The 24006-nt window shown below is 36.6% G+C and overlaps 1 protein-coding gene across 9 annotated transcripts in view; it reads right to left on the minus strand.

The window, feature by feature from the left end:
• RAPGEF6 (Rap guanine nucleotide exchange factor 6) overlaps positions 1-24006 on the minus strand; it is a 187858-nt gene that overhangs the window by 125834 nt on the left and 38018 nt on the right. For 8 of the 9 annotated variants that reach the window (XM_053912195.2, XM_053912196.2, XM_053912194.2 and 5 more), the window contains exon 5: positions 14085-14154. The exons of the other annotated variant lie outside the window; for it this stretch is intronic. In XM_053912195.2, coding sequence (XP_053768170.1) covers positions 14085-14154 — 70 coding nt within the window. The remainder of the gene's footprint in view (positions 1-14084; positions 14155-24006) is intronic. 9 annotated transcript variants of the gene reach the window in all.

Raw genomic sequence — 24006 nt, forward strand, 5'->3', positions numbered from 1 at the left:
GAAACTAAGTTACATCATTCAAGGCTCACAATGGCCTTACTACAAGTTGGTTTTAGAAGGTGCTACAGAATCTCACAAAACTTAAGAAGTAATTCACGTAAGTGGGTAAGGTCTCAAAACCCAAGTGTGACAAAAAAGCTCATCTCCTTCATACTGCCCTACCCTAAAGGATGAACTAGATTATCTACTTTAGGTGAAATTCCAATATCACAAGACTCTTAAATCTTTTAATATCTACCATTTATTAGGTAAAAGCAGAGATTTAAACAATAAAGGCTTTTCAAAGCAAGCACAGTAGTAAACTGAATTTAGGGAAGGAGTTTTTAAGCCTCAATTTTGGGAAAACTATCAAATGAAAAATTTTGGGAAAAGCATCAAATGAAAAAAATTGAATAATGTATAAAGGTTTAAGTGCCCTTAACAAAGCTCCCTTTAAAAACAAGCAAAATGTGAGACTTTCAGAAAATAAAACTTTGCAAATGCATACTGAAATGGCACAAAAGTAAAAAAGCCAAAGACCAAGAATGAAGTAAACCAAGACTACCAGGAGGTGGGCTACCAACAAAGCCTCTGCTCCACCAGTTTCTCTATTCTAGGAGACTGGGCCTTCCACTTTGAGTTGTAGGGTGAAAGAGAGACAGGAAATAAAATAGAAAATCCACCAAGCATGGGGAATCCAACAGGAGACTTGCTCAGAAAACTCATCCCAAATAGCCACACCCTCAGTGTAAAGGCTGAGAGCACTGTATAAGCCCACCCTGCAGGGGTAGGAAGAAAACTTGGCATTGACAGAAGAGAGTGGAAAAAAGCAACCGAACAAAAAACATCTCCTGAGAATTAAAAAAATAAGCTATCCCACATGCAAGACTGTTGTCTGAATTCATAACACCTTAAGCACATAAGCAAATCTGAAGTAGTTCAGGACTGATATGTGCATACACAACTGACAAAAACAAATTTAAAACCTCTTTGCAAGAATGCAACTTCAGCCCAAACCTCAAAAAATTCCCACACCTAAAGTTCAAGACATATACACTCATGTACAAACATATCAAAAAACCCCACCTAAGCACAAGAAAATCCAATCCTGTAAGCAAGTGAGACATGATGAGCGACAATAAACAGTGTGAGGATCACAGCAGAATCGTACTCGCAAGCATTCGAATAACTGGAAATACCAGAAAATATAAAGCTATAATTTTAAAAACTTTCAAACAAAAGAAACTTGAAAATGAGCCAGAGATTATAAATAGCAGCCAAGTAAGTAAGGACTGACCAGGACAGAAAACAATTTTCTTCCCCAAGCGCCCTTGTCACCACTGCCAGGCTAGCAAGGAGTCAGCAACAAGGACAAGAACTCGAAGAGATACCCTGTCTCAAACACCAACATGCACAGTACGCAGCACCAAGTCAGGAAGAGATGAAAATAAAGAAATCGTAAGAGATACAGAGGTGGGGTGAAAAGACTAAACATCTATCTAAACAAATTTCAAGAAGGTGATAACAAAAAGAGAAATGAGACATACACCAAAGAGAAATTGACTTTTTAATTTAACAACAACAAAAAAAAAGAAAGCCCAAAGCAGCCCAACAAATCCAAAACAGAACAATTAGAAATTACAATTATAAATTCACACAATAAAGATAAACAGAAGACTTTTAATGAGGCCAGAGAGAAAATACACATCAGCTATAAAGGAAAGGCAATTACATTAATCACTGACATCTCAAAAACAATGGATTCCAGCAAACAGAATGTACAGAGTGTGCTGAAGAAAAAAGATTCTCCTCCAAAAGTTGCATTGATGGCAAAACCATCCTCAAGAAGGATGCAAAATAAAGACATTTTCAGGCACACACACGCAAAATACACCCAGCTGAGATATTCACCAGCAAAACACCTTTATAAAAAAAACAAAACAACTTTAAGGGAATACCTCAAACATAACACGTGCACATTAAATAAGGTCTTACATACAAGAATTGAAAGCAAAAATAAAACGCTAAATACACTATTAAATATCTTCATAAATGATTGCATAAGTGAATACAATAAAGCAGAAAGTAAGGAGAACTAAAACACTACACAACTGCAATTACATTTGGATTCTGTCACCAGCACTAAACGTGTATAAGTTCGCTACTTACTAACTTTGATATTTTTAAGTAGGCATATAAAAGTAGCTAGAGTAGCACAGAAAGAACAGACCAAACGCAGTATCTAAGGGACTGTGTTGTGTGGGGGCAAGGGTACTTACTACAAAAGAAAGCAAGAACGAGACAAATGAAAGAACACAAAGCACACGTGGACAAAGTTAACCCGGCCTGTCCGCAATCACAAGGAATATAAGTGAAAGGCATTCCCGGTTTAAAACACCCCAAAACCAATCTTACACAAATCTGTAAGAAAGATAACAGTCCCCAAGTATTACGACGCGCAGTATCCTGATACAAATATAAGACAAAAGACTGCTAGAAATTAAAATCACAGGTACATCTCAGTAAGAAATAACGAATGCAAAAATCCTAAACTCTTATCAAAGTGGGCCCAGAAATGCAGGAAAAAAAAAAAAAAGAGCTCACATCAAGGTTTTACTGGGCATGCAAGGGTAGTTTAAAATGAGAAGATCTATTAATGTAAGTGATATTAACCCGATGGAGGTCATGTCTGATCTGAGAGATAAACTCCCTTCTTAAACACTATTACACATATCAGGTGCATAGGTCCCAGGTCATGACTAGCTGCACGTCTGTACATGACTAATGTGAAGTCGTAACATTTAACCTGTCAGTTTGGTTATAATGCGTTTTTCGTAAGGGTGTGATATTCAACAGTAAATTGTATTTGAGAGATACTGGAAACTCCATAGTGTTGCTGTAGGTCCCCACCCCCACAAACTTTGAAGTCAGTGTTGTGGGGTTTTTTTCATTTACCATTGGAAATGGCTGGAAAATATATCAGCATTCAAGAGACGCTGAAGAAATTCAGTGAATGCTACTTGAGTGGCTTATCAAAATACTTTTGCAAGTGTTGCGAAAAGTATTTATGCCTTGAGCTGAGCAACATTGTTTACCAAGACTTTACAACTGTTTTTGCAAAGTCAAATATTGAAAATTCTTATTAATTGATGTTAAAGACATTTTTTGGTTGTGTTTTTTAGCAATATCCACGTTTCCATTATTTGAAAAGAAAAATTTTTATTCTTTGTTTACATTTCTTTAATAATTTCTAGATTGTAACTGAAATAAAAAATTGATAAATATAATAAATGCAAATTCGCAGTGCTTTTAATGTTCCCCCCCCCCCGCATTTCAGCACATACTAGTAATGAATGTATCTCTTGGATACACATGACCTATAATGTAATTTTTTTACTGTGACCTCCACAAAGAGATTAAAAGAGAAAAAAACACAGATCAATGTAATAAATGCAGAAAAAGTTTCTGATAAAATTTAACAATATTTTTTGATACTCCAGATACCCCTTTTAAATAACTATGAACTTCTGACAGAATCCCAATCGTTTTTGGTATTTCTTTGCTTTCTACCACAAGAAATCCCAAATAATTACCCCCTTCACATGTGATGATGTCAGCCATTTTTATTTCATGGAGACTCGTTACCTTTTAGTGGGGGAATGGTATTTACTCACCACAATCTGGGTTCTTTAACCATTAAAAATAATTAAAACTACTTAGTTGCCACTTCTTCCAAGCTCTTGCAATAAAAAGCCCAGGGGACACTTTTCATAGGGTGAACCAACTTGGGAAATATTTTTAAGAAAAAGAAAAGTCATATGTTGATACTGACATTTTTACCATTCAAATTTTTGACTGGAATTTTACTTAATATCTTTAAATTTGTGTAACTCTTATGTAAGAAAAAAAAATGATTCCTAATGACAATAGCATTTTCCTTAAAATAGGTGGACAAAGCCCATTCACTTTTATTAGTATGACTAATATTTACCTCAATTTTGTGATAATGTTTTATAATTATGTATACTTTGCTTTATTCTTTGAAATACGTATTCTTTGCTTTTAAATAAAAGGGTTTTTTTTGTAATTAGGAAGACCTGTATTTTTGTTTTGCATTTCTACCTTTTCAAATGCCCTTTGTCTCTGCATTCTTTTTCACATGCAATTTTTTATTGAGATATAATTCACATACCATATAATTTATACTGCTCCCTTTTTTTTTAGATTGTATTTGTTTATTTTTAGAGAGAGAGGAAGGGAAGGAGAAAGAGGGAAACATCAGTGTGTGGTTGCCTCTCCAGCACCCACTACTGGGGACCTGGCCCACAAACGAGGCAAGTGCCCTGACTTGGAATTGAAGCAGCAACACTTTGGTTCGCAGGTTGGTACTCAATCTATCGAGCCACAGTAGCCAGGGCTAATTCACCTTTTTAAAGTGTACAATTCGGTGGGTTTTGATGTATTCACGCAAAGTTACACAACTATTACCATTACCTAGTTTCAGAACATTTTAATCATGCCCCGCCAAAAAACAAAACAAAAACCACGCCCATATCCATTAGCATCTATTTTTTGTCTTACAGATTTTCCTCTTCTGGATATTTCATATAAATATCAATGGGATCATACCATATGTGGCTTTTTCTGTCTGGCTTCTTTTTTATTTAGAATGATGTTTTCAAAGTTCATCCATATTATAGTATGTATCAATACTTGATTCCTTCTTACTGCAGAAAATTTTCCATCATATGGACATATAACATTTTGTTTATTCATTTATCAAGTTGATGGACATTTGATTTGTTTCCACTTTTCAGCTATTATCAATATTATGAACAGTAATGACCAAGATTTTATGTTGACATGTTTTCAATTCTCTTGGGTATATATTTAGGAGTGAAACTGATGGGTCACGTGGTAACTCTATTTTTAACTCTTTGAGGAATTATCAAACTGTTTTCCAAAGTAGCTGTACCATTTTATATTTGGACCAGCAATGTATGAGGGCTTTAATTTCTCTATACCAGTGATTTTCAACCTTTTTCATCTCAAGGCATACATAAACTAATTACTAAAATTCTGCAGCACACCAAGAAATATATTTTTTGCCAAGCTGACAAAAAGTAGGTATAATTTGGATTGACTTACAAAAAATAATAATTACCTTCCCTTTTTGCTCCAAAGTGACTTTTTAAAAAATCAGGTGCCTATATTTGTATGTGAGGATTTCTAGTACCAAGAATTAATCAATCGGACACAATTATTATTATGTGACATGACAAATAAGATGTACCTCTATTATCAATAAATGACCTATATATTTATGGTTCAAGACAGGGTATTTACACCGAACAGCTATTGCTGTGTTGGCTATTGTCACATTTTTTTGACAGTCTAAGGGAAAACAGGTCAATGCCCCTGACTAAATAATCAGATATCGCATGTTTTAAAAATTCTTGTGGCATGCCAGTCGAAAATCATTACACTATACCACTGCCAATACCTGTTACTGTCAGCTTGTTTTCTTATTACCCTTTTCCTGCCTGTTGGGAAAGGCAGTCTTCCTTGGGCATCTTGTGCTTCTACACATTTCACTGAGTTTGCCAAAAATACAAAGTCCTAAGCACTCATTCACTTAGCCATTTCTCATAGCTGTGTTTGTAATGAGCAATCCTGAAGGAAAAGGTAATGTTCCTGCTGGAACAAGAGCAGGTTTCCTTACATAAAACCAGTATATTCCCCAAACTCAGTGTTTCTTAGCTGCAATGCAAACCTACTATGTGTTTAGTATCCACCTAGGCCATCCAGCACTGCCTCCAAAGAACTTGGGAGAGAAAAAGAAACCTAAGGAAATATACTAATCATTATTCTGCTTGTTACACTGTGAGTCATAAGGTTTGTTGTTTCTGGCCAAGTGTCTTATGCCAGCATCCATGAAATAATAAACAACTCATAAATACATCAGCATCACGGGGGTATTGGAAGGGGAAGACAAAGAAGGTATTGAGAACCTGTTTCAAGAAATAATGACTGAAAACTTCCCTAGCCTGATGAAGAAAAAAAGACACACAAGACCAGGAAGCTAAAAGAGACCCAACAAGACAAACCCAAAGAGGCCTACACCAAGACACATCACAGTTAAAATGGCAAAGGTTAAAGACAGAGACAGAATGTTAAAAGCAGCAGGAGAAAGACAGTTACATACAAGGGAGCTCCCATTAGACTGCTGATTTCTCAACAAAACATTTCAGGTCAGAAGGGACTGGCATAAAATATTCAAAGTAATGAAAAGCAAGAACCCTACGATCAAGACGACGTTACTCAGCAAGGCTATCATTTAAATTTAAAGAAGAAATAATAGAGTTTCCAAGACAAAAAAAAGCTAAAGGAGTTTGTTACCATCAAACCAGTATTACAAGAAATGTTAAAGGGTCTTCATTAAGAAGAACCTCCAAAGAGAAACATAGGTATAAAAAAATACAATGGCAATAAATACGTACTTAGTAACAATCACTTTAAATGTTAATGATTTAAATGCTCCAATTAAAGGCACAGGGTAGCAGAATGGATAAGAAAAGACCAATATATCTGCTGTCTACAAGAGACCCACTCAGAGGAAAAGATACACACAGGCTAGAAGACATGCAAAAAGATATTTCATACAAATGGAAATGAAAGAAAAGCTGGTGTAACAATACTTATATCTGACATAACAGACTTTAAAGAAATGGCTATAGTAGGAGACAAAGACAAATACTACCTAATGATAATGGGAACAATCCAACACGAGGACACAACTCTTGCAAACATTTATGCGCCCAACACAGGAGCACCTGAATACATGAAGCAAATACTGATGGACACAAAGAGAGAGATCATAGTAACACAGTCATGGTATGGACCTTTAACACGCCACTGACATCGATGGACAGATCTTCCGGACAGGAAATCAACAAGGAGACAGCGGCCTGAAATGACAGACTAGATCAGATGGGCTTAACTAGTCTCTCCAAAGCATTCCATCCCACTACAGCAGAATATATATTCTTTTTAAGTGCACATGGGACATTTTCTAAAATAGACCACACGTTAGGTCACAGAACATTCTCAATAAATTTAAGAACACAGAAACCACATCAAGCATTTCTTCTAATCATAATGGTATGAAACTAGAAATCAAACACAAGAAAAAAAACTGAAAAACACACACTGGGTTAACAATGATATCACGGAATAAGTCAAGATACCTTGAAACAAATGAGAAAGACAGCACAACAACTCAAAGTGTGCAGAGCACGGCGAGAGCAGTTCTAAGAGGAGAATTCAGAGAGTTCACTGAGAAACAAGAAAAATCTCAAATAAACAATATAACTCAACACTAAAAGGAATGAGAAATAGAACAGCTAACAAAGCCCAAAGTGAGTAAAAGGAAGAAAATAATAAAGATTAGAGCAGAAGTAAACAAAACAGAGGCTAAAAAATACAAAAATCAATAAAAACAAGAGTTGTATCTGTAGAAAGATAAACAAGATTGACAAATCTTTAACCAGCCTCATCAAAAGAGGACCCAAATAAAGAAAATGAAAAATGAAAACAGAAAAACTGACTTCACAGAAATGAGGGACTGTAAGAAAGTATTACAAACAACTATAGGCCAACACATTGGACGTTCTGGATGAAACAGATAAATTTCTAGAAACATAAAATCTTCCAAAATGGAATCAGCAAGAATCTGAAAATCTAAATGGACAGATTACAATTAATGAAATTGAAGTAGTAATAAAAAAACTCCCATAGGCGAATTCTACAAAATATTCAGAAAAGCACTAACGCCTATCCTTCTCAAACTATTCCAGAAACTTCAAGGTAAGAAAACTCTCTTGCTCAATTTATGAGACCAGCATTATCCTAATTCTAAAACCAGATAAAGACACAACAAAGAAAAAATTATAGGCCAATGTCCCTAGTGGAAATAGATGCTAAAATCCTCAAAAAAGTTATTAGCAAACCAAATCCAGCAACACTTTAAAAAGATAACACATCATGACGAGGGGGGATTTGCTCCTGGGATGCAAGGTTGGTACAATATCTGAAAATCAATAAACATGATACACCACGTAAAAAAATGAAGGATAAAAAAAAATCATATGATCATACCGAGATGCAGAAAAATCATTTGATAAAATCAATTACTCATTTATGATAAAAACTCAGTAAAGTGGGTGTACAGAGAACATAGCTCAACATAATAAAGGCCAACTGTGACAAACCTGCAGCCAGTATTCATACTCAATGGGCAAAAATTAAAAGCATTTCCCTTAACATAAAGAACAGGACAGGGATGTCTGCTCTCACCGCTCTTATTCAACACTGTACTGAAAGTCCTATCCACAGCAATCAGACAAGAAGAAATAAAAGGCATCAAAATCAGAAAAAAAAACCTGTCATTACTTGCAAATGACCCAATACTGTATATAGAGAACCCTGAAGATTCCACCAAAAATATAACTAGGATTGATAAATACCATATTTTGCCCAGTATAATGTGCACCCAACTTTTTGGCCCAAACTTTCAGGGAAAAAAAAAATTCATTTTAATCTTTTAATTGAATTTTTAATTTGTTTATATTTAAGTATGTGTTTTTATTATAAAGGAATTTTAGCATTTATTTTTTAACATATTATGGTACAATAAATTTTATGTAGTGGTAACAAATCAGTACTACCCAAGTATAAATGCGCTCCTTATTTTTCCCTCAAAAATTTGGGCAAAAAAGTGTGCATTACACATGGCAAAATGTGGCAAATTCAGTAAAAGGAGGATACAAACAATTACTGAGAAGTCAGTTGTATTTTTTTTTTAAGATTTTATTTATTTTTAGGGAGGGAGTAAGAGAGCATCAGTGTGCAAGAGAAACATCAATTGGTTGCCTCTTGCACGCCCTCAACTGGGGACGTGGCCCACAACCCAGGCACGTGTCCTGACTGAGAACTGAACGAGTGACCTCTCAGTTCTCAGGACAATGCCCAACCCACTGAGGCACAACAGTCATGGCTCAGTTGCATTTTTATACACCAATAAGGAACTATTAGAAAGGAAAAATAAGAAAGAATCCCAATTATAATTGCATAAAAAAATAAACTGAAATACCTAGGAATGAATTTAACCATGAATGTAAAAGACCTGTACTTGGAAAATTGTAAGACACTGAAAAAGAAATTACAGAAGATACAAGTCAGTGGAAGTATTTACCATGTTCATGAATAGGAAGAATTAGCATTATTAATATGTCCATACTACCCAAAGCAATCCCTACCAATAGCGTATTTCACAGAATTAGAACAAGTATTTCAAAAATTTATACGGAACCACAAAAGACCACAAATAGCCACAGCAATGTTGAGAAAGAAGAACAAAGTTGGAAGAATCATGCTATCTGATATGAAACTATACTACAAAGCCACAGGAATCAAAACAGGATGGTACTGGCATAAGAACAGACATATGGAATAGAATAGAAAGTCCAGAAATAAACCCATGCCTTTATGGTCAATTATATTTGACAAAGAAGGCAAGAACATAGAATAGAGTAAAGGTAGTCTATTCAATAAATGATGTTGGAGAAATTAGGTATATGCAAAAAAATAAAACCAGATCACCTCCTTAAGCCACACAAAAGAATATACTTGAAATGGATTAAAGACTTAAATGTAACACTTGAAACCAAATAATCCTAGCAGAAAATATGAGCAATAAAATCTCAGACATTTCTCATAGCAATATATCTTTTCCTATATCTCCTCGGCCAAGGGAAACAAAAGAAAAAAATAAATAGATGGGACCACATCAAACTAAAAAGTTTTTGCACAACAAAGGAAACCATCAACAAAACGAAAGGACGACACACTGAATGGGAGAACATAGGTGAGGGGTTAATATCCAAAATCTATGAAGAACTTATAAAACACACCACCAAAAACCCAAACAATCCAATTAAAAAAGGGGCAAAGGACCTGAACAGACACTCTTCCACAGAGGACATACAAATGGCCAACAGACATATGAAAAGAGGCTCAATGTCACTAGTGGCCAGAGAAACACAAATGAAAACCACAGTGAGGTATGAACCCACACCTGTCAGAATGGCCACCATCAATAAATCAACAAACAAGTGCTGGTGAGGATGTGGAGAGAGGGGAACCCTTGCACGCTGTTGGTGGGAATGCAGACTGGTGCTACCACTGTGGAAAGCAATATGGAGAGACCTCAAAACATTAAAAATGGATCTGACTTTTGACCCAGCGATTCCACTTCTGGGTATATATCAGAAGAAACCCAAAACAATGATTCAAAGAGTATACACACCCCTATTGTTTGCTGCAGCTTTACATACAATAGCCAAAATTTGGAAGCAACCCAAGTGCCCACCATAGATGAGAGGATAAAAAAGCTGTGGTACACTTACACGATGGAACGCTATTCGGTGGTTAAAAAGAAGAAAATCTTACCCTTTGCAACAGGATGAATGGGCCTGGAGAGTATTATGGTAAGTGATACAAGCCAGTCAGAGAAAGACAAATACCATATGATTTTACTTATATGCAGAATCTAATGATCAAAATAAATCAACAAATAAAACAGAAACACACTCTTAACTGTCAGAGGGGAAAGTGTTGGGAGGGTGGGTGAAAAAGGTGAAGGAATTCAGAAAAATAAAAAAGAATCCTGTAGACCAGGGGTGCCGGACTCGTTTTCACCGGGGGCCACATCAGCCTTTCGGTTGCCTTCAAAGGGCCAGATGTAACATTAGGACTGTATAAATGTACCTACTCCTTAACTAGAGGCAAGGAGCTTGGCACTGCCACTGGGTAGAAACAAAGTGCTGGGCTGGATAAAGCAAGGTGGAGGGCCGGAGTAGGCCCGCGGGCCTTGTGTTTGCCACCTGTGCTAGAGACAGACAACAGTACACTCACTACCAGAAGGAAATGGGGTTGGAGGAGGCAGGAGAGGGGCAAGGAGGGACAAATGGTGATGGAAAGAGACATGAGTTGGGTGGTGCACACACAATACAATATACAAATGATGCACTATAGAACTGTACACCTTAAATCTGTATAATTTCATTAACCACTCTCACCCCAGTAAGTTCAATAAAAGAAAATCTTAAAATCATTTCAAATTATTTTCTCCTATAACTCATAAAGCATTTTAAACTATGCTCATCATCAATATAATGTGGTTTTGAAATTTCAAAATTACCAACTGTAAGTATATATACTTGATGTCATTTTTTGGTAATTTTGAAATATTTATGTATATACACTCATTTTTTCCTGAAACACTCGAGTATAAATTTGAGTAAGAGAGTGCTTGTTGACCCCAAATATGTCAACATACATTTCCTAAGAACAAAGACTTTGTCTTACAAACCTCAGTAATCAAAATCAGGAAATATCACCTAATAAACTTCAGTCTATTCAAATTTGGTCAATTGTACCAACAACATTTACACTTAAGCCCCACCCTCCCTTCAATATTTAGTGTAAGATCAAGCGTTGTATTTAGTTATGTCTTTTTTTCTCCTTTAATCTGGAACACTTCCTTCATCTGTTTCTTGACGTTGGGATGTTTTAAAGAGTATAAACCAGTCAATCTGTAGAATGTCTTAAATTTGTTTGCCTGATTATTCCCTAAAAATTAGATTCGGGCATCCATTTCTGGCAGGAATATAGCAAAAATGATGTCTTGTCCTTCTCAGTGATTCATATCAGGAGTGGTAGAGTATCGGTTTATATCCACAATGATGGTGGTAGGGACAATTTCTGTCACAGGAGTATCCTTTATGTCTACCCATCAGAAATTCAGTAATTTTCCCTTTGTAAATGGTTTGTGGAGAGATTAACTCTGAGACTATGTAGGTATTTTGGTTCTAACTAAACATCGGTCACAAGTTTCACCATTCATTAATGATGTTCTAGACTATTTGTTCCATATTTATTAGTTGGCATTGGACAATTAAGAAAAACTTTTCCTTCCTTCCTTCCTTCCTCCCTCCCTCCCTTCCTCCCTCCCTCTCTGCCTCCCTCCCTACCCCTTCCTTTCTTCATTTCCTTCGTTCCTTCTGTAAGACTTAAAAATTGTTATATTATACATGGGGGTATTATCAATTACTATGATTTTTAATTTGGATTACCAAACTATCCCAGATTACCAAACTATCCCAGATTTGGCCAATGTGTCCCTGCAATCAGGCTCCTGTGTCCTTTTTCCTGTTCCCTCTAATTCTTGGAATAGTTCCTTAGATTATAGAGTGAGTGATGGAAATATTGTATGTTTTGATAGGGAGGTACGTTATAAGGGGTGCGCATTTTTAAAATCTCAACAAAGTGTACACTTAAAATATATGTATGTATGTATGTTCATACTCTAGCTGACAGTGCTATTCCTACAATGTTATGGGCAAGCAATTCTTAAACGACCTTATGCGTAAGTATATATATTGATGATAATGGAAAGCAAGTTTCTTATTTATTAGAGAAAAGAACTACGAATAAGCAAAAGGGAAAAGCAAAAACAAACTCTGGGTTTTAAACATAGCTATGCAGACATAAAAAATATAGGTGTGTGTGGGTGTGTGTACATTCAGACACGCTCTCTAGCTGTCTTCACTGAGAGGCCCCGAGAGCAATGAGTCACCTGGAGCGATGAAAACAACCGGCAGCCAGATCTCGGTTTCTACACAGCACTACCTCCTCCAGGAGAACCAAGCAGGTCTGCTCAGAGAAAAGGCTAACTGCAGGGCTGGGGAGGGGAAAGTATAAGCTTCCCTTTAATTTCAAAAGAAAAGTAATTTAATAACTTTTCTCAAGTTGCATTTTTAAAAATGGTTAAGATGGCCGATTCTATGTTAAGTGCACTTTACCACAGCACAACTACGTGGACACCACAGTAAAAGCACGCCTCTTGTCCCACAAAGTGTGAGAAACACAAAATACATCAACTGACAACTGAGACAACCAGCAGTGCCTGATGTAGCTTCCTTGCCGTGTCCCTCAATATGTTTATTTTTAAAATGTAGTACTGGGGCCTTAATAAACATGCCATCTATAGACAACACTTGCAAACAACATGTAGAGTCCGAACTTGAATTCAAGCACAACTGACTGAATACTTACTACGCGGGCAGCACTCTGAATCGGACATAATCTTTGTCTTCTGCAAGCTGAAAATCCACTTGCTTTTATAAAACACAGAACACTGAATTCATGATGATGTAGATGATGCAGTTTGGCCAAGAGAAAACAAACTATGTGAAGATGTCAATCTGACTACAGCACCATGGAAATGGAAAGTGGTTTAGGTTTTTTAGCACCCTGGCATTAAAATGCTTCATTAAGAATCCAACCTCACTTCTCAATAGTTTAAGTCCAATCAGATGACACAATCATCTACATGAGATGCCAGTAGGACAACGGGCCCATTCAGTATAAGTTACTTTTTAGTGAGGTCATCTCAGAACAAGGTAAAAGGGAGCTGTGTTCCAGATTCTTCTAGTGCTTTAAAACAAAACACAAAACACAAAAACCAGACTTTTCTCAAGTTACATCAACTACCTAGCTTTCTTATGAAAAAGTATAGAATTATTCCTAAGTACACTCTTAAAGTACAAATAACAAGATGTAAACCATTTCTTATTTGAGTAAAATTGCCTTTTATTTTTTTCTATGTCTTTACCGCAAGTTGAGGACACAGAATATGGATGTTCAAAGATTATTAATTACATTGAAGAGAAAAGCAAAAACACTTGAAAAGTCAGGGTCACTTTTTAAAACCTCTTTAAATTTTCTGGTAGAAGTGGTAAAAGAAACTACCAAATCTGGAATATGTTATATAGAATTGTATCATGTTTCAAATTCTCTCAAGGACCAAAAAAAATTTAAGCAGATGAAAATGTATCAAACTTGTTAGGTGGTTCTGATGCTACTCAATAAAATATTTAAAAAGTCATCGTAATGGAACCGCCGTGAGTGTTTAAAAGCCTACTACATTTAAGTTGAAACTGAAGCATATCAAAAAACAATTCAGCATTCTTTAAAGTTCTTACCACAATCATTTCTGAAGGCTCTAATACAAGACAATCACATCCTCTTTTTCCTCCAAACTGCTTACCAAAACTATAAAAACAGAAAAACAATTTCTTTAGCAAAGGTTATCAATGAAATATATCAATATAGGAAAGAAACAAACAGCCTAAAAAACCTAGATGTTAACCAAGAAATTCTGGTACTATCACTTTTATTAATACAATTTTCTTAAAAACAAAACAGATATAACTGATCTCAATACAGTTGTGTGTGAAAATTCTTTTAAAATTTCTGCCTTCATCTAGTCTGTAACACTGATTATAAAAGACCCCTGCTAACTGCAATTGTTGAACATCTACCACCAGTATGAGTTGCATAAAAGTAAAACATCCGATACAGACTAAAGCCACAATTATGGAATATCTTATAAAAGTAAATTATTATAGTATTTTGGGAGCAGTATTAGACAACAGCTATAAACAACTTTAAAAACATTCATATTTGAATATATAAAGAACTGTAGTAACACAGGTGATTCATTTAAAAGTGTTGTAGCCTCTGACTAGCTCTTTGGGAAAAAACTAAAACTGAATTAGTACTAAGAGAAAGTGTACTTTTATATTCTTTGGGAGAAAGGCTTCTAAACAAATAAAAAAAGAAAGCATAAATAAAGAAACAGACTCACACTTCCATTTAAAAAAAACTAAATTTTTTAAAAGGTGGGTGGGACATGCCAATCAAGATGGAGGCATACGTAGATAAACACAGTTCGCCTCCTCACACAACCACAGCAAACATTACCACTAGACTACAAAACAAGTATCACCCAGAATCATCAGAAAATCAAGCTGTATGGAAGCCCAGCAACCAATGAATTAAAGAAGTCCCAGGTAGGAGGGGCAGAGGCAAAGGGACACTGAACAGGCAGTCCCACACCCATGTGTGGTGGATAAAAACTGGTAGGGATACCTCAGAGTGAAGAATCCCAGCCCTACACCTAGACCATCCAACCCAGGGTTCCAGTGCCAGGAAGTTGCCATAAGTTCTGGCTGTAAAAACCAGTGGGGGTTGGGGCAGTGGAAGAAGCTGCAGGATTCTCAGAAGTCTCTTCTTAGAGGGTCTGCAATGGACTAAGGACTTAACACAGACTTTCTCCCTCCGAGTTCCAGCAGCAGGACAGCAGCTAGAAGGGCACCAGTGGCATCCCGGGGCAGACTGAAGTGTCTGGCATCAGGGACAGTGCTGGGAACCACTCCTCCTGGATAAAACTCCAGGGGCCAGACAGCAGGCACTGTTCCCTTTCTGAGGCCTCCCCACAGAGCCACAGAGCAGTGACACCGTATAGGAGACTCCATCAACCTGGTTCACACGGGCTGCCCCACACTGGCGACTACCTAAGGCTCCAACTTACTGGTCTGCTTTTCTACAACAGGCCATGTTACTAAGACAGGGAGTCAAAGCAGCTCCACCCAATACACAGAAACAAACACAGGGAGGCTGCCAAAATGAGGAGACAAAGAAACACGGCCCAAAGGAAAGAACAGAACAAAACTCCAGAAAAAGAACTAAACAAAATGGAGATAAGCAATCTATCAGATAACAGAGTTCAAAGCACTGGGTATTAGGATGCTCAAGGAACTCAAAGGGTACTCCAAGAGCATAAAAAAGACCCAGGTAGAAATGAAGAAGGTTATACTGCATGCAATAAAGAAAACTACAGGGAACCAATAGTGGAGTGGATAAAGCTGAGAATCAAATCAACGACTTGGAACATAAGGAAGAAAAAAAAACATTCAATCAGGACAGCAAGAAGAAAAAAAGAATCCAACAAAACGAGGGTAGGCTAAGGAGTCTCTGGGACAACTTCAAACATACAAACATCCGAATCATAGGGGTGCCAGAGGAGAAGAGAAAGAGCAAGAAATTGGAAATGTATTTGAAAAAGTAATGAAAGAACACTTCCCTAATTTGGTGAAGGAAATAGACATACAAGTCTAAGGAAGCACAGAGAGTCCCAAACAAGAGGGACACAAAGAGGACCACACCAAGACACATCATAATTAAAATGCCAAAGATTAAAGATAAAGAGAGAATCTTAAAAGCAGCAAGAGAAAAGCAGAGTTACCTACAAGGAGTTCCCTTAAGACTGTCAGCTTATTTTCAAAAGAAACTTTGCAGGCTAGAAAGAGTGGCAAGAAGCATCCAAAGTGATGAAAAGCAAGGACCACCAAGCCTAAATTATTCTATCCAGCAAAGCTCTTTTAGAATTGAAGGGTAGATAAAGTACTTCCCAGACAAGGTAAAGCTAAAGGAGTTCACCATCACCAAGCCCTTATTACATGAAATGTTAGAGAGACTTATTTAAGAAAAAGATCAAAAAGTATAAACATTAAAATGGCAATAAATTCACAACCATCAACAATTGATTCTAAAAAACAAACTAAGCAAACAAGCAGAAAAGAAACAGAATCACAGATATGGAGATCATTTGGAGGGTTATCAGCGGGGAGGGGAATGGGGGAGAATGGGGGAAAAGGTACAGGGATGAAGAAGTACAAATTGGTAGGTACAGAACAGACAGGGAAATGTTAAGAAGAGTATAGGAAATGGGCTAGCTGAAGAACTTACATGCATCACCTATGGACATGAACTAAGCCAGGGGACTGCTGGAGGGAATGGAGGTACCGGGTGAAGGGGGACAAAATGGGGAAAAAATTGGGACAACTATAATAGTATAATCAATAAAATATATTTTTTTAAATGGGGGGAATAGAAAAAAATGCTTCTTAATTATGTTATACAAAAGGTTAACATACTTAATATGTGGAGTGCATTTAAAAATTATAAAAGCAATCTAAGATATTATATAAATAAAAACCAATATAATAATTTATGCGAAAATAACCAAATGAGAAGAAACCTCCATTAATAAATAATACAAACAAAATATAAAATACCAAAAAGTAAACTCAAAGAGATATAGAAATCGTTTATAAAAATTTATAATTTTATTGATGGCCAGGAAACAGGGCTTGAATGAAAGAAGTGACAGCATGTCAATTTTCCACAAAGTATAAGGTTATATACAAACATCAGTTTATAACAAAATTCTAATCAAAATCCAAATGCAACTTTGAATATAACAAAAAAATCACTTGTTTTTCTTAAGCAGAACTGTATATTTTGTTTGTATCTCCCCAACTTTTACATCATTTAATTATTAGATGTACTTAAGTATTACGTTCTAATACATAAGACAAAAACAAATTTATAAAAGTTTGCTTTCATATACAATGAAATAAGATGTATTAGATTTACTCTCCAAAATGAAAATACAAAATATATAAAACAACAATTTCAAGACACTGGAAAACAGGTGGGACAGTGCTGTGCTCCCAGAGAGAATGAAACCCAAAACCCAAAACAAAACCCTAAGGTGACCACTGCACTATCCAATTGTACTACTTTCTGGCAGTCTCTAGACCACAATGCAAAGCGAAAGCCTGACAGAGCCTGACAATCTCAATGAACCGAAGAGACAGGTATTTTTGGGGTGTGGGTGAGGGGGGAAAGACCATTAAAATTTACAGGGTAGGGAACAGGAAAAAAGGGAGCAGTAGAGAGAGCAAGAAAGTGAGACAAAGAACAAGAATGTGCACGAGCACGCGTGTGTGAGCACACACGTGTTCTTCGGTGAAGCTCAAGGAGGCTTCCCTGAATCTTGGGGTGAACACTACAAATACATGCAAGGAGAACGAACCAGAGCCAACCAGAACGCAGAGACAACACAACCTATGGAGCGTGGGCAGTGTCCTCAGAAACGCATATTCTTAGAAACTCATACATCAGTCTTACACTAAAAAAATGCTGGACTGGCACAAATACAAAATTGAAGACTCAAAATGATCAAATGGATCTCAATTAGCTGAACTGAATGTCAGAAGAAAGCCCGATACTACCCTAAAGAAATACAGCAAAAGCTGGAACCCAGCGAGGTAAAACCTGTGATGTCGAACGTCCAGTGAAAGAAAACAAAAAAACAGGCATACTAAGAGACAGGAAAACAAGATCCGTAACCAAGAGGAAAACCAATCAATAGAAACAGACTCAGAACTGTTAGCAATGAGGAAGCCAACAGACGAGAACATTAAAACAGCTATTACTAAGCATGTTCCACACGTTGAAATAAGTAGAGAAAAATATGAACACAATAAAGAGAAAAACAGAAACTGAAAAAGACTGAGTGGAATGTTCTATCACATCAGACACGCATACACATAATGTCTGCTCATCCCATTCTGTTGTACTGTTAAAATGATGTGTAGCTTCACAGTATCATCTTGAGGTACTGAATATAAAGTTTCCTCTCAATCTTTTGTCTGCTAATTTTAGCATCCATTTTTGTCCAGTGCCTACACCTAATGCGTTATTAGGCCTATTGAAATACGGATTTTACAATTCTATCATTTCTACTGAATTTATCAGGTAAAGTACTGATTTAAAGAAACGTACTCCCTCATCAACTTTTTGAGTTCTTGCAATAATAGTTTATGTAAGAAAGGCAGAATAAATGCTTCAACTGTAGATGACATGATTGTATAAAATAAATCCTATGAATTCTATTTTTTAAAAAGCTACCAGAAGTAAGTGAATTTAGCAAGATTGAAGGATACATGTTCAATGTCTAAAAATCAATCATTTTATTGTATATTTGCAACAAATTATCTGAAAAATCTTTTAATACCACTTAAAATAAATTAAAAACAAATATTTAAGAGATAAATTTATCAAAATCTATGCAAGACCCCTACAAAACTACGAACTGCAGAGAGAAACACTTCAGAGAAAAAAAAAACCTGGCAGAGAGAAATTAAAGATGACCGAAATAAAATAATGTATTTTCTTTATGGGTTGTTCTACACATTCAATGCAACAGAAAGTTGCCTAAGGAAAATGACATAATAATTCCAAAATTTACATGAAAATGTAAGGACCCTAAAAAAGCTAAAGCAATTTTGGAAAACAAGAACAAAGTTGAACCATTTGTATTATCAGATTTCAAGACATAACGTAAAGCTGGAACACTCAAGATGGTATGGCCCCGGATTGACTTGTGCAACGAAATGAGACAGAACAAAATCGGACCCACACATGTATGTTAGACAGATGTTTGACAAAGTGTCAAAAGAATTCAATGGGGGAAAAGACAGTATTTTCTATAAATGGTGATGAAACCACTGGATATCACAACAGAAAAAAATGAAAAACCTTACTATAACATCATAAACAAAAAATCAGAAATGGGTAAGATATAAATGAAAAATGAAAATTATAAAATTCTCATAGCAGTACAGGTTTGGACATGCCCTAGACAATGATTAGGAAGTTTCCTTTGGTACATCTAGTAGGTTCAAAAGATTTATCATGAACAAATTTTAAATTTTGTCAAGCTTTTTGTGCTTACCGAAAAGGTCACGTGGTTATTGTCCATTTTTACCAGAGTATATTGTATTAATTGATTTACAGATGTTAAATTTCCTTGCATTTCTAGAATAACCACAACTTGCTCACATTGTCCAATACTTTTAATACATTACTGGATTTGTTTTGCTGTTATTTTGTTACTCTTTCTACATGTATGTTCACAAGAGATAATTTATAGGTTTCACTTCTTGTGATGTCTTTGTCTGGCATTGGTATCAGGGTAATAGTGGCCTCAGAAAATAAGCTAAAAGTGTTCCTTCTCCCCTTATTCTCCAAAATAGTTTGTGCAAGATATGTGATAATGCCTCCTCAAATACTTGAAAACTCTTAGCAATAAAGCCATCTGGGCCTAGGCTTTTCTTTGTGGAAATATACTTACTAATAAGCAGATTTTTTTTCACTGTAAATGTATTTTCTCTTCCTTATGAGTTTCTTACAACATTTTCTACTCTCCAGCTTACTTTATCATAAGAATACAATATGTAATTCATGTAACATACAAATATGTGTTAACCGACTTTTCAGTAAGGCTTCCAGTCAGAAAAGAAGGTTATTAGTAGTTAAGTTATTGAGGAACCAGAAGTTATACTGGGCTTTTCAGCTTCACAGGGGGTCATAACTGCACCCTATGTTGTTCAAAGGTCCCCTGAAGTTTTATTTTTTTCAATTAACAAATATTTATTTTAGACACTCTGTGCTTATCATTCTGTCCCCACTGTTCTGTAGTCCCTCAGCCTGCTCCATTTTTTCCCTTACTAATTGCTCTCTGAACATACATTGTATGTGTACTGTTTACTTGCTTATTGCCAGTGATGCCTGATCTTCTATGTCACTTGCCAAGGCCTCAGGATGCCTAGATATTTGGCCAAACATTCCGGGTGTGTCTATGAGAGTGTTTCTTGTTTTGGGGTTTTTTTTTCAAAGTATATTTTATTGATTATGCTATTATAGTTGTCCCATTTTTTTCTTCCTCTTATTCCCGTCCACCCCCCCTCCCACCAGCATTCCCCACCCGCTTAGTTCATGTCCACGGGTAGTACACGTAAGTTGTTTGGCTTCTCCATTTTCTATACTATTCTTGACCTTCCCCTGTCTATTTTGTACCTACCATTTATACTTCTTATTCCCTGTACCTTTCCTCCATCCTCCCCTCTCTCTCTGTGCTGATAACCCTCCATGGGAACTCCATTTCCATGATTCTGTGCCTGTTCTAGATGTTTGCCTGGTTAGTTTTTGTTTTTTAGGTTCAGTTGTTGATAGTTGTGAACTTGTTGTCACTTTACTGTTCATAGTTTTGATCATCTTCTTCTTTCTCTTAGATAAGTCCCTTTAACATTTCATATAATAAGGGCTTGGTGATGATGAACTCCTTTAAGCTGACCTTATCTGGGAAGCATTTTATCTGCCCTTCCATTCTAAATGATAGTTTTGCTGGATACAGTAATCTTGGATGTAGGTCCTTGCCTTTCATGACTTTGAATACTTCTTGCCAGCCCCTTCTTGCCTGCAAAGTTTCTTTAAGAAATCAGCTGGCAGTCTTATGAGAAATTCCATGTAGGTAACTAACTTCTTTTCTCTTCCTGCTTTTAAGATTCTCTCTTTATCTTTCACCTTTGGCATTTTAATTATGACATGTCTTGGAGTAGGCCTCTTTGCATCCATCTTGTTTGGGACTCTCTGTACTTCCTGGACTTGCATGTCTATTTCCTTAACCAAATTAGGGAAGTTTTCTTTCATTACTTTTTCAAATACATTTCCAATTTCTTGCTCTTTCTCTTCTCCTTCTGGCACCCCTATTATGCAGTGTTGGACCTCCTGAAGTTGTCCCAGAGATTGCTTATACTATCCTCATTTTTTTGGATTCTTTTTTCTTCTTGTTCTGATTGTTTTTTGCTTCCTTCCATTCCATATCTTTGATTTGATTCTCAGCTTCATCCACTCTACTGTTGTTTCCCTATATAGATTGTTCTTTATTTCAACTAGTGTTTCCTTCATTTCTGACAGGATCTTTTTATGCTTCTGAAGTCCTCACTAAGTCCTTGAGCATCCTTATAATCAGTATTTGGAACTCTGCATCTGACAGATTGCTTATCTCCATTTTGTTTAGCTCTTTTTCTGGAGTTTTGACCTGTTCTTTCATTTGAGCTGTTTCTCTGTGTCCTCATTTTGGCAGCCTCCCCGTGTTTCTATGTATTAGGTAGAGCTTGGTAGTGTGGCCTAGTGCAGTAGGTGTCCTGTAGGCTCCAGTGGCACAGTCTGACTGTGTGAGGAAGGGGGGTTAGGAAGGGGAGTGTGCCCTGCGATGGAAGGTGAGTTACCCTAGTGCCCTGAGCTGCTAGGACAGGTTCTGGCCACCTGCAACCCTGAAATGGTATAAACAGGTTCAAAAATAATATCTTACTTGTTTTCATTCATCTTTCTAAGTATATAGCTCACATATACTTCAATGTTTAATATTCAAACTGTTTTGGGTCTTTATTTAGAAGTTTGGTGATGTTTTTGTGACAGAAATATGCCAGAGGAACTGAACTGAACTCTTGTTAATACCAATTGGCCTGTGGTAAAACTAGTTTTTTTTATAAGTCATTTCACTTAAAGCCGCAGTTTCCAAAAACTTATCTATGATGTTAAGTGAGTACTTACTGCATTCTACTTTTAAAAAACAACTTCTTGCTTGCTATTGGGCTTTGGTAGACTGAATGCCCAATCATGCATGGGGCATCAGGTGATTCTGCAGCATAAAACCTCCCATCAGGAACTGGGCAGCCAACCATTAAGGCTGGGCATGAGCAATAGCTACCAATCTATTATCAAATAAATATGGCTTATAGGAGACTGAGTTTACCCAGGTCCACAGTAAGTTGCATGAGCAGGTGGCTCAGACCCCTTCAACACCACCTGTTGCATTGCTTTTCTACCTTGATCTGTGTCTATGCCCAGCTGGGGAGCTGCATTGAGGAAGATAAAAATTGAGCCTGTTTTACAGATGAGTGTGTACAACATGCTGGTACCATCCAAAAGTGGATGGCCCCACTTAGAGGTAGCCCTGAAGGGAGGTGGTGAAGGAAAATCCTCCTAGGGAACAGAACTTCAAGCAGTACATCCCGTGGTTCATTTTTTCTGAATGAGAGAGAGTCCAAATTACTAACCTAAATAGGTTCATGGGCAGTTACTAATGGTTTGGTGGAGTGATCATGGACTTGGAAGGAACAGGATTGGAAGACTGATAACAAAGAAGTCTGGGAGGTGGTATGTAGAAGGATCTCCTTCAGAATGGGCGCAGACCTTGAAGATATCTGCATCCCATATGAATGCCCAAAGGGTACCTACTGCAGAGCAGGATTTTAATAATCAGGTAAACAAAATGACATGCTCTTTGGGTCAAACTCTCCCTAGCCACCCCAAATGCTTATTCAATGGGCCCATGAATGAAGCGGCCACAGAGGCAGAGATGGAGAATACACAGCCTCGATGCTAATGCTACTGCTGGTACCTAACCTGCCAACAGCAGAGACCAACACTGAGCCTCTAATATGGCACCATTCCTTAAGTAACCAAAAACTACTGTTTCATTCGTAAAATCAGTCAACAATGTTTTATTATACTAGTCAAGAAGCACAGATTTCATTTAATCAAAGGCCAATGATGGAGTGTTTCAGGACTCAAGACACAACTTTAAAGATGGGATCAAAACTAAGATGTCCCATACCATCCATCTAGTAGACTGTATCTTGATACTTAAACTTAATAGTTATTCAACTAAATCAATTTAGCTGCAATCAGAAGTCTTACTTTTTGTAAAAGACCAAAACTCTCTTTGCAACATTAGAAAAAAGTCACTAAAAAATTACATTTTTATGTCATCAAATTATAATCTGAGGCCCCACAATATGAAGCATTTCTGACAGAGCAAATTCACCAATACAACTGACCATCTTTCTAGACACCCTTCTCTTCTTTTACCTAATTATTGAGTGATTTACCTAATAATCACACTGGTGATAATTAACGATTACTTATTAATAGGCACTATTCTAAGAACTTTACTAAATACTGATTCATTTATTCCACAAAACCAGCCTATTAAATGGGTTCTACTACTGCCCTCATCTTTCAGCGGAGAAAACTGCGGTACAAAGGGAGTTAGCAAGCACACTCATGGACTCAGGGCGATCTGGCTCTAGAGTGCCACCTTCTTGAGACTTCTGTTGAAAGCTCTTGAGCAGCAGCCTGCCAAAATCTCATAAAGACCCCTAAGCAGGTACTGTTGTTATCCTCATTTCATACTCAAGAAACTAAACTCATCCAAAGTAAGATAACTAATAACTGGTAATAATAGGATTATTGTATCTAGTTTGACTTTTCTAAAAACCAATTTCTTAATTACTAAGACACGGTACCTCTCTCTATAATCATTAATATCAACAAATCCAGAAACCATCAGATAAATCAGATCAA

The sequence above is a fragment of the Desmodus rotundus genome, chromosome 10 (genome assembly GCF_022682495.2).
Source record: "Desmodus rotundus isolate HL8 chromosome 10, HLdesRot8A.1, whole genome shotgun sequence".
Lineage (NCBI taxonomy): Eukaryota > Metazoa > Chordata > Mammalia > Chiroptera > Phyllostomidae > Desmodus > Desmodus rotundus.